Consider the following 12,390-nt stretch of genomic DNA (forward strand, 5'->3'; position numbering starts at 1 on the left):
TATTCTAGTAGACACTAAAAGAAGTTATGATTTTTGTTTTGTAGTAGGCATTTTACAAGTTTAAACCAAAAAATGGCTGGGCACAATGGCTCACGCCTGTAACTCCAGCACTTTGGAAGGCTCAGGCGGGCAGACCACCTTAGGTCAGGAGTTCGAGACCAGCCTGGTCAACATGGTGAAACCCTGTCTCTACTAAATACACAAAAATTAGCCAGGCATGGTGGTGTGTGCCTGTATCCCAGCTACTCTGGAGTTTGAGGCAGTAGAATCACTTGAACCCAGGAGGCGGAGGCTGCAGTGAGCCGAGATTGCACCACTGCACTCCAGCCTGGGCAACAGAGTGAGACTCTGTCTCAAAAGATAAAAAAAAAAAAAAGTTAAAAAAAATTAGCTTAACCCAGTGTAATCAAAATACCATTCAACATGTAATTAATTCAAAAATTACAAGACATTCTAAATTGTATTTTTCATACTAAGTCTTCAAAATCCAATATGCTTTTTGCATACATCTAAATTTGGACTAGTCATGTCTCAGCTGCTCAGTAGTTGCAGCAAGTGGCTACCCAGACAGCACAGATATAGACGGTGCAACAAAACTACATGTACAAAAAGAAGTGAATTTGTGGTTTGCTTTTCTGCATATCTCCTACCTTCTTAAACCAATTTCTTCTTTTATTCCTATGAATCAACAGTAAGATCTTCTAGAAAGGATCCAATGTTTAAACTTGTGCTTCTTGCCCTGCTGCCCAGCATATCTTTTAATTTTTTATAAGGAACACCCTTCCCCCTTTTCTTTAGCAATTGATTTACATAACTTGTGATCATTTTTATTATATTTCACAGGAACTAGATGGAACAACCACAGGGATATATTAGATTTCATGTTACTTTTTTCTAACAAAATTAATAAAATATAATCAGGTTTATATTTCAGTTCATACTGTGAAATATTTTGTTCTTGATATAGGGGTCAGTCTTTGTTTTTGTGAAGGAATGCAAATTCTAAAGATTTCGTCCGGCCAATCTGATGTAGATCCAAGAATAAAAACTCTGTCTTCTAGTTTCCTGTTGAAAGTTAAATCACTATATTAATTTGGGTAATTGTAGTTTCTTACTTTGGAGACTTCTGAGGCTAATTTCGTAGCTCCTCATTGGCCATGTCTAAGAATGGGGCCAGAGAGCTTTCCTTAGTTGCTATATTAATATTGAAATCTTCAGGTTTCTTTCAATTTCCATTGCTTGAACTAATAAGCAAATTTGCAGCCCTTTTCTGGGATCTTTGCACTTATTTGTTGGAAAAACTTGGATATGCAGAAAGGGTAGAAAGAATTTAAGGAAAATAATAAAATTATCTTTAAAATATTGCTGATTTCCCAGCAGATATATTCTAAAGCAAATTGTAGTATGATTTTATATCAGGTGTTATTTTCTTTTAATATTGAGGTATGATTTTATTGGGAAGTATAATTCAACATAAAATTAAGGTTCCTTCCTTCCACTTTCCCTTCCCTTCCCTTCTCTTCCGTACTCTTCCCTTCCCTCCCCTTCCCCTCCCCTTCCCTTCCCTTCCCTTCCCTTCCCCTCCCCTTCCCTTCCCTTCCCCTTCCCTTCCCTTCCCCTTCCCTTTCACCTTTCCTTTCGTCTCCTTTCCTTCCTCCATCCCTCCCCTACTTCCCTCCCTTCCCTCCCTTCCCTCCCTTCCCTCCCTTCTCTCCCTTCTCTCCTTTCCCTCCTTTCTCTCTTTTCCCTCTTTTCCCTCCCTTCCATCCCTTCCTTCCCTTCCTTTCTTTCACAGGGCCTCACTCTGTTGCCCAGGCTGGAGTGCAGTGGAACAATTACGGGCCATAGCCTCCACCTCCCAGGCTCAAGTGATCATTTCACTTCAACCTAATTAGCTGGGACTATAGGTGCACACCACCATGCCCGTCTAGTTTTTTTAATTGTTATTTTTTATAGAGATGAGTTCTTGCTATGTTGCCAGGGCTGGTCTGAAACTCCTGGGCTCAAGCGATCCTCCTGCCTTGGCCTCTCAAAGTGCTGGGATTACAGGTGTGCCCCAGCATGCCTGGCCAAAAGGAAGGTTCTTTTCTAATGAGTTCATAGAATCAGTAATTACAAAATAGTCGTTCTGAAATGGGCTGCTTTACTCCCTCTCCTCCACAACCTTTGGCAATTTCTGAAGGCATTTTTGATGGTGAAGACTGAGGAGATGTTTCAGGGATGTAGCAGCAGAAGCCCAGGATGCTACTGAGCATCCTGCAATGTACCGGACAGCCCCGGCAACAAAGACTTATCTGGTGTAAATGTCCGTAGTACAGATGTTAGGAAGCCCTGGTCTAAAAGAATATCTGAGTTACAACAATGGACTTCCTCAGATGTACTCTCTCTATTGTCAACATTTGTTTTAGCCATATTCAGCATCAAATAGCAAAAGAGGGTAATAGAAACTTCCTGGGTATAATAAGTTATTCAGTTATTCAAAATTATACTGTTTCTGTTTTTATGGGTCATGCTTATTAAGAGGCTGGCAGGAAGTAACAAGGCCTGAGTAAATGCTGTGCAGTTATATAATTCCTTAATTTAAAAATATATTCCAAATTTCTGTTGAATGAATTTTGTTTCCTTTATGACTTTATTGTGGTACGTTTTAGAATTGGAGAAATACTCCAGAAAGGAAAAAAGAATGCTGGATTTAATTTATTTATGTACACACATGCACGTCCTACGGAAATTCCAAGAAGAGACAAGCATGGTTGGTAAAATGTGGAAAAGCAGAGGTGGGGAAAGAACATCGTCAAGGTGATGACAGGAACATGTGTAATGGCATAGAAGTATTGGTATTGCTGACTTCATATTGCCCTAAATGCAAGCTAATTTTGAAAGTTTTCCAGGCCTCAAATTACAGGCCACTTTGTAGATAACTTCTCCAGTATTCTGTTTGTTAAATATGTTCGGTAATAAATGTCTTTCTCTTAAACAGTATATTTCTGGATAATCACATAAAGGAGAACCAGTAAAACTTTTTATTTAGCACTGTGTCAATTATAGAATTTGCTTGGTAGGAAGCACTCAGACACTTCATGGCTGTCTTTAGTAGTCAGAAAACATTAGATGTCCTCATTAGGATGAAGGGACTTGTATTTCTGTGTGATCGATGTGTACATCGTCACAGTTTTAAACAGATAAAATAATTCATTGCTGCCACTTACCTTAATTATATGTTAATGTATTCCACAATTATGTATTAATTGTGTGGGTTAGTTTTCTGTCAATTCCTGTCATCATTTACAAAAATCAACTCTTAACAAATCTGTTTTAGTTATATAATAGTTTTATAAAGAATGTAACACAAAACTTAGTGGTTTCTGCAAAGAGTCAAAGAAAATCAGGTCAGTACATCCATTCTAAAAATCAGTTTGGGAAGAATAAGTGAAATACTACTATTACTAATTATAATTATTTAAGTATTACTTATTAACATTTGTAAAAGACTTATGTGCTAAGCACTTTATATACATTGTCTCTTTGAAGTCTTAAACAAATTAAAAGCAGAAATTTATCAGCATTTTACAGATAAGAAAACTGAAACCAGAAGAAAGTCTCATATACCTGGACTTATATACGTGGTAGAGACTAAACCAGGAAGTCTGATTATCAGGCCCACTCTCTGAGGCAGTGTCCTATTCTAACTTGTACTCTTTGCAATAATGAAAGTGTACAGAAGAACATGTAGACATGAAAGAATGTATTCAAAAAGGTAAAAGATAACATAGTCAGAATTCTTGGGGGATATTTGGGTGAAATGAGTTAGATATTTAACAGCATTGTCAGTAAAAATGTCAAATGAATACAGTAATTGCATTATCTGTAAAATTTAATATAACTAAAGACATCATTTGGGAAATCTGGAAAAATCATAAATGGAAAGTGGATATCCTTGAAAAATTGATAGATTGTATATTGGGCCAAACGTATGCATTTAGCCATTTGACTGCCAACTAAGAAATGTCTTTCTTCTCTACATTGTGAGCATCCAGAGTGTTGGTGGGAAAAGAGAGGAAAGGCATGGCCATTCTTGTTAGGTGTCTGACATGACTGTCCAGACAGTGCAAACTGCTGCAACCTAGTTAATATTGTAATAATCTTTTAGTCCTAACTACTTTCGTTATACCTCGTAATAACATGGCAAACACTACATCATGCTTTTATGTGCTTTGATAACCTTTCTCGGATGAAGTAAAAATCTAAAGATCACTTTTTCTGCCTTACTTTTTTTTGAAAACATATATTCCATTAGAAACCAATACCATGCTCAAGGTTTGCAGAGGAAGATAAAATTACATATAAGCGCAAAGTTTTAACTAAATATTTAAATTAGAAATATGTGAAGAGAATGAATGTAGAGTCTTAGAAAAAGACAAAACCGGGCCGGGCGCGGTGGCTCACGCCTGTAATCCCAGCACTTTGGGAGGCTGAGGCGGGCAGATCAGGAGGTCAGGAGATCAAGACCATCCTGGCTAACACAGTGAAACCCCATCTCTACTAAAAATACAAAAAATTAGCCGGACGTGATGGCAGATGCCTGTAGTTCCAGCTACTCTGGAGGCTGAGGCAGGAGAATGGTGTGAACCCGGGAGGTGGAGCTTGCAGTGAGCCGAGAGCCGAGATTGCGCCACTGCACTCCAGCCTGGGTGACAGAGTGAGACTCCCTCTCAAAAGAAAAGAAAAAAACAAAACCTAATTTACTTGTTTAGCAGTGTGCACGTTTTTCTGGCTGCCAAAAACAATTTAAGTTTGCTTGCTCTTTTTTGTTTTCATTACAAGGGCCACATTTTAAAAACTTAACTTGGATTTTTACTTTTCGTGTACATTCTTTTATTTTCCCCAATTCATCAGCACTGTTTTTTTCAGGCTATGCAGGAGATAAACACTCAATGATCCGTGTTGTAGAAAGTTAATCCATTTTGGGTTTGATAAGGAGCAACCTGAAATCATTGTACACAAGAAAAGGTGGAAATTTGGGTCAATAATTATTTCCTTTGTTTCCCACAAAAAATAAATGACTTAATACTTGATAGTAATCTTCATTTTTTCTTGACACAAAAGACCAGTGGTGTTATTTCATTACATAATCCAGTGTTCTGAATGTTTTTTTCATTACTATTCAAACAGCTTTTCATAAAGGGAAATGACCAATGAATATGTTAATGTACAGTACTCAAACTTCTACTTCAGCAAATAGCAATTTGTATTTTGTTTTTTGGTTTTGATAACCATGAGTTTGTAGAATAAAATGGTAGTCAATTTTTTTTAGAAAATGTGGCTAATCAGAGGATTGGTTGATAGCATTTTTTTTTTTAACCAAACTTGTATTTCCATGTTTGGATAAATTTGACTTTATTAGTCTCTTTTACATGATTCGAACCTGCACAGCTTAAGAGAGATCTTTCCCTCTGTGTAACAGATTTTAGGTAAGCAAAATATATTGAAATGGAATACTACACCCAGATATTCATGTATCCCAGAATGTAGTAGGTCCTTGGAGGGATATAGGAGAAATGTGACATGGTTTTCTTTTCCTATTTGGTTTCCTGTCTTAACCTTGGTGAAAAATCTAGAAAAATCTTTGTTATTCTTGACACTCTTCTCCTAGCTCTTTCTTACCACCAGCACTTCCTTCATCTCAGTCATCAAAGGCTGTACAGCTATGAACTGTCTCTCAAATATTTTTCCTCCTCTTTCTTCCCACTGCCACACCACCTCCTCCCCTGTCCTGTTGTGATGGGCTGTGAGCTGGCTGCACTTCCTTTTGTATCACATCAGGTATCTTTGTAAGTCAGCTGCCGAATTGCTTCTAGTCCTGTCTTTCTATAAACAATGCTTAAACATTAGCTTATGGTTAATAAGCCTTCATGACTCCTCATCACCTGTTATGTGATGCCCATACATGTTTCTTCCCCTTTTACATCAAGCTCTCTTAGGGCAGAGAGCCTTTCTGTCTTGTTCACTTGCACCCCTAGCAAGTAGCACCCAACAGGCATTACAGAAACAGTTTTGAAGAAATGAATTACCATAACATATAAGAAGCTTGATATGGCTCGGCTGTGTGTCCCCACTCAAATCTCATGTCAAATTTTAACCTGGGGGCCTGGTGGGAGGTGATTGGATCATGGGGGCAGTTTCTAATGATTTAGCACCACCGCCCTACTACTGTCTTGTGAGTGAGTTCTCAGGAGATCTGGTTGTTCGAAAGTGTGTAGCAACTCCCCCTTTGCTCTCTTCCTCCTGATTCAGCCACGTAAGACACGCCTCCTTCCTCTCTGCCTTCTGCCATGATTGTAAGTTTCCTGAGGCCTCCCCGGCCATGCTTCGTGTACAGCCTGTAGAACTGTGAGTCAGTTAAACCTCATTTCTTTATAAATTACCTGGTATCTGGTAGTTCTTTAGAGCAATGCGAGAAGGGACTGATATAACCTTTCATGACCTGACTCCAAGTTACCTTTCTGGTCTTATCTCTAGTTACTTCTCCAATGAACATTATGTTTTAGCCATGCCAAATTCTGTTTTATTATTCACCAATATGGGGAATTTCATATCTCTTAAGATTTTTGCCAATTCTCATCCCATCTGTCAACAACTAGCTTATCTCCTAGATCCTGGAGAATGATTGGATCTTATATTTTTTCATTAGTCCAACAAATATTTATTTATTTGATGGTGTAAGTTTCAAGTCTAGGATAGGAATACTGTTACAAACAAAAAGAGAACTCTCTTGTCCTCCTGGAACTTACGTTCTAATGTAATGGCATATAAAGAGTCTGTCAGGTAGTGGTGAATACTGTGATTGAATAGAATGCACACAGTCCTGGAAGGAGGAGCATTTTTGATATGGTCAAGATGTAGCCTGAGCAGAATGGCGGACAATGGGGTTAGGGAAGTGGTTAGAGGCACCTGCTGTAGGTCAGGGCAAGAACTTCAGAATGAGCTTGGAGCTCTCCTCTCCATTGTGTATGAGATCAGTTTGCCTTTGCCTTGCTGCTTCCACCTCAACCGTGGTGCTTGGTCTCTTGATATATTAGAAGCCTGAAACCCACTAGGCAGAGTTGCTTGCACAGTTCTAGGCTCACACAGCTTTGTAGCAGTGCCAAAGTACCCTGTGCGTTGAGGATCTCTATCCCTGGAAGCAGTGAAAAATTGATTGTCATCCTGAAGTTAGACTCATTATCATTTTCATAATCTTGGACAGATTATATAATCTCTTCAAACTTTAATAATTTTCTTGTCTAAAATAGCTATAATAAAAAAAAAATTGATGTGCAATTAAATGACTAGAATGAAACTCCACAAAACTTTCTCTTTTTTGCTCACTGGTATATCCTAAATAACTGAAACAGTGGCTGGCCCTAAATAAGTATATTGTGAATGAATCAATGTATGAATGAATGATGCAATGAATGTAAAGCACATGAAACAACCCCTGTTACATGTGTTCAATAAATGTTATTGTTGTTATAACTGTTATAATTTGTAAAATTAGGGAGCCTTGTGAGGATATTGTGGTGGTATTGCAAATGTACTTCTTGATCGTCTATGAGGCCTGTGTGCTGCATTGGCACTTCTGCCCAGGCTCTTGGTGCCTGACTTCTGTGTCTAAGCATGTGCCCAGGGAAGGAAAGGAAGCCCAGCATCATGGACTGGAGCACCCGGCCAACTTTCTGGTTTCTCTCTACTCCTGTTTCCTAGCTCTGGACTGTTGGGGGTAGGTCCTGAGAATTAGTTTCTGCTAGCCTCATCTCCCAGAAAGGATCTTGCTTCTGGCTTCCTTTTCCAGGACTGAAGTCAATTCTCATCTTTACCTGACATCAAACCTACTTGTAAATCCATCTCTACCCTAATACCTGCCTCCACATGTCGGATCTCTCCTCATAATGTTAATAATACCTCTTCAACTGAACTGAAGTTTTGTCCTCCTTCTCTAGGGTTTGGTTGGGGGTGGGTTAATACTTCTCTTACCCTGATATTTTCATGCTTTCTGATCACTACTTTTATCCATGGTTCATGACTGTGGTGCAGATGGAATGGAATGATGGGCACAGGAGAGGCTCTCATTGCATATTTAAGGAAATATTTAGCCAACTCACAGCCCCCAAGTGTGTGCAGTTTTTCAGAGTATGAATGACAGAAATACTTTCCTATTACAATTTGTGTAAATGCTGGGATGAAAAGTGTTATTCAGAAGCTCAGATGTCATTTTAACTATCCTCTGCCCAGGAAAGTAGGCGTGGATCTGTTGTAATTCTTAAAAATGTATTGAGGCCTTTGGAAATGCCAGTAGTAAATTTTGGCTCCCAGTTTAGATTGGATTGGTTGCCCTTTTGAAAAGCATCCGTTTGCAACTTGAATAAGAACATCTGCTTTTCGTGGCTAGTTCAGCAACTATCACTAATAGGAAATATTTTTTAAAATATTAGTATATAACTGCACATTGTTGTGATAGCTTAGCACTTTACCAACGTAGGAAACAGGCTGATCATTGCTCTCAGGTAATTAGAAATTGCTACATTACACAGACAGTTTTACTAGTCCTTAGGAGAGGTACTGTTCTGTGTTTCAATGTGAGGTTTTTAGTGGAAGGATTCTGTTTTGGAAACTGAAGACAAATATTTCAGAGTAATGTAATTTGGGTCATTGAAGCACATGGGGGATTTCGGTTGGGAGTCCCAGTAGGCCTGTGGTTTTGACTCTTCTTTTTGTTAATAAAATACAGTTATTGACATTGTTATCCATTCTCCCAATATGCGAAAGAACATAAGATGAAAGGCTGGGCTAGAATGGCAAAGTCTGTGTTTGAAGGGATGCTTATTTTGTCCCACTTCTGGTACTTTGATTAGTTATATGCCCTCTATGAAGCTGAGTTGTCAGCATGAGGATATGTGAGTAGAGAAAAGGATGTTTTTACACTTAGCCATTATAAATTAAATGTAATGCTGAGAGGCGTCTGTCCTGAGTATAAAATGTAGAAGGTGAAGTTACTGTTTCATCGAAGTACATGAAACCATTGTGACAATACTGAGCGAGCCGCCAAAGACAAGAATATTCTTTAAAAGCTGGGTAGCAGATGAAGTTACTTGCTAAATTAATTATGAGATATTGCTAGGATAGAAACATATAATCTCATCAAGTTAAGAAAATATGTGGAAAACTTGACTTAAAGGGAAAAAAATATTAATAGTTTTGAAATAGCTTTGAAACCAAAGCCTTGATTCTCCAAATCATTGCTACTCACCAGTGACCACAAGTTTCACATTTAGTTCCATAACTAAGTTAGCTCAGCTCAGGGAGGAGCTGTTACTGAGATTCCAGAGTGTCTGTGTTGGGACCTTCAATAAGGTGTTCATATTTTTTTTCTATTATATTAGGAGTGTGAATTCATGTAGAGAAAGGTAAGTGAGTGGACAGGTAGGTACATAGAGTATGGTGGTTAAGAGTGCTGGCTTGGGGTCACACTCATTGGTTTTCAACACAGCTGTATTGCTTTCTAATTGTGTGGCCTTGGACAATTTAACCTCCTTGTGTCTCAGATGCCTCAACATAAGATAATACAGCATCAATCTCTTGGGTTGCGGTGAGGATTAGATGAGCAGCTATATGCACAACTCTTAGTACATGGTCTGGCTCACAGTAAATATGCAAATATCTGTATTATTTTTGTTACCAAGATAATGATAAAATGATTGTTGTTTCATGCCACTGTGTGATTTGTTGCATAGCAGTAGACAACTGAAATAATTACCTAAACATTATTTCAATCTATTAGGTTTGTTAACACCCAGAGAGAGGGAGGAATTCACTCATTTGCTTGTATATGAGCACACATTTTGCAGTTAGTTGTTAACCTATTAGTGGAACTGGCACATCTGCAGAAGGGCTTGAAAAAAATTGCTGTTGTTTTTAGGGTAGAGGTGAGATCAGTTGGCTTCTCTAAGAAATATTTTTTATGCAAACGCCTAATTGCCCTGTAATCTGATTCTGATATTTTTTCTATAGGAAGAGGTACCCACAGGATGTTACTTTTAACCAGTTGGCACTCTTGCATTGTAAACCTTTAAGAATCTGCTTTGTCATCCTGGTGGCTCATGCCTGTATTCCCAGCACTTTGGGAGGCCAAGGCAGATGGATCACTTGAAGCCAGGAGTTCAAGACTAGCCTGGCCAACATGGTGAAACCCCCGTCTCTATAAAAAATAGAAAAAATTAGGCATGGTGGCGCATGACTGTAATCCCAACTGCTCAGGACACTGGGCACAAGAATCGCCTGAACCTGGGAGGCAGAGGTTGCAGTAAGCTGAGATCATGCCACTGCACTCTAGCCTGGGTGACAGAGTGAGACTCTGTCTAAAAAAAAAAAAAGAATCTGCTATGAAAGTGTCCCAAGCAACTTGATGTGGTGAATCTTGACTGTTCATATGTCCCTTACATCACTGTCTAGCATAATGTGGACATGGGGCAGGGCGACATATTCTTATTTCTCATCATCTGTACCTGAATATGAAGATTTAAAGTGGATGCATATTTAAATAAATATATCATATATCCTGTATCTAGAAAGAGCAAAACAGACACCAGCAGTTATTTTTGACTTACGACAGGAACCTTGTTTAAAAGCTTAGAACTGTTAAGTATTGACTAGCTAGCTCCTTATTACTCCAGTTGTGCAAAGTGAGTCAAGGTCAGGAGGAGAGAAAGGAAAAGACCTGCCTTGGGAGGTTAGGGGGCACACTGTAGGAGTTGACCTGGAAAGTCACGCATATTGTGTGTTTTTATGAGTTCTGGTCATTGAGGATCAGTCCCTTTCCTTGCTGCACATTACATTCAGAATATTTTGAGATGCTGGGATCAATGACTGTTGTGCTTACATGGTTTTTGACAGGCAGAGCGAATGTCAGCTCGACTACTGTGTTGCCAACTCTTTCTTTTTCTTTTTTTTCTTTTGAGACAGTCTCACTCTGTCACTCAGGCTAGAGTTCAGTGGCACGATCTTGGCTCACAGCAACCTTTGCCTCCCGGGTTCAAATGATTCTCCTGCCTCAGCCTCCTGAGTAGCTGATACTACAGGCACCCACCACAAAACCTGACTAATTTTTGCATTTTTTGTAGAGACGGAGCTTTACCATGTTGGCCAGGCTGGTCTCAAACTCCTGAGCTCAAGTTACCTGCCTGCCTCAGCCTCCCAAAGTGCTGTGATTACAAGAGTGAGCCACTACGCCCGGCCGTTGCCAATTCATATTTGGTAAATGGGATATCAAGAGTACGCTTCCCATCCCATACACATGAAATTGGTCAACAGGCAACTAACAAATTCTATGGATGATTTTTCATTAATTGGTACAATTCACTTGTGAAACAAGTGTATAAGCATACATAAAGTATTTCTTGAGGGTTGTGTAACATCAAAATGTTGTAAATATACAAAGAATACTACATTACTAAAATTGATGACTGTAATTTTGTCTCTTGGGAATCAGTTGAGCTATTGATTCCACAGCAAATGTGTTTTGATTAAGATCATGGCAAGATATGTTTGACAGCAGTTCCAAATTATTAGACTCTATTACATATTTAAAGTCTACGATCATCTGAGATTATATGTATCTGATCTTAGCTCTGTGAGATAAAGTTATCAATATTTTGTTTCAAGGACTGTATTGTCAATGCTGTGTAATTACCATGTGTTGTTTAAAAATCACACACCTTCCTAGATAGTTTGGAGCATGCTGTGATACTGAATGCTGTTGTTTATGAGAACTGGGGTTAGATCCATGAATGCAGAGATGAATATGCTTCACATGTGTTTGCCACAGGCGTATATACAGTTTGAATCTGCACTAGTTGAAAGAGTTTAACAGTTGAAGCATAGTTCCCCAGCTGTGAACATTGTTATTTATGGTGTTTATTATAGTTGTGGCAGTGAATGATTCTAGAAAATCATAGAAAGATTTCCAGGAAAACTTGATTTCTTAAAAAATCGAGAATGTTTTATTTTTTTCACTTGTACATGAAACTAAACTGTACATCTTGGCTTTAACACATGTAGAATTATTCAAGAACAATAAAAATTTAAAGAAAAACCATCATGAATATATAGTGATATTTAAATGTGTTAAGTGGAACACAGACCCAGTCAGGTTTTCATGGTTTATCAGTTTTTAACTTCAAAGACTCTGGTTAGCTTGCATTTTTTAAACTAATGAGTTTATCACAGCCAGTGGGGAAAATGGTTAAAGTATATCAGCTGTAAATTAGTACAAAGCACTAAAAGGGACATTAGCCTCTAATCAGATTCTAACAGTTCATTAAATCTGCTTTTCCAGAATCGCTCTTTGTCTTTTCT

At 38.5% G+C, this 12,390-nt stretch overlaps 1 protein-coding gene across 3 annotated transcripts in view; it reads left to right on the forward strand.

The window, feature by feature from the left end:
* The window catches only part of KLF12 (Kruppel-like factor 12), a 465,591-nt gene that overhangs the window by 186,930 nt on the left and 266,271 nt on the right, over positions 1-12,390 (forward strand). The window contains exon 1 of one of the 3 annotated variants that reach the window (XM_011932149.1): positions 7,451-7,486. The exons of the other annotated variants lie outside the window; for them this stretch is intronic. Within the exon in view, the coding sequence (XP_011787539.1) occupies positions 7,451-7,486 (36 nt within the window). Of the gene's footprint in view, positions 1-7,450; positions 7,487-12,390 lie in introns of those variants that run through there. 3 annotated transcript variants of the gene reach the window in all.

The sequence above is a fragment of the Colobus angolensis genome, unplaced genomic scaffold (genome assembly GCF_000951035.1).
Source record: "Colobus angolensis palliatus isolate OR3802 unplaced genomic scaffold, Cang.pa_1.0 Scaffold94, whole genome shotgun sequence".
In the NCBI taxonomy this organism is placed as follows: Eukaryota; Metazoa; Chordata; class Mammalia; order Primates; family Cercopithecidae; genus Colobus; species Colobus angolensis.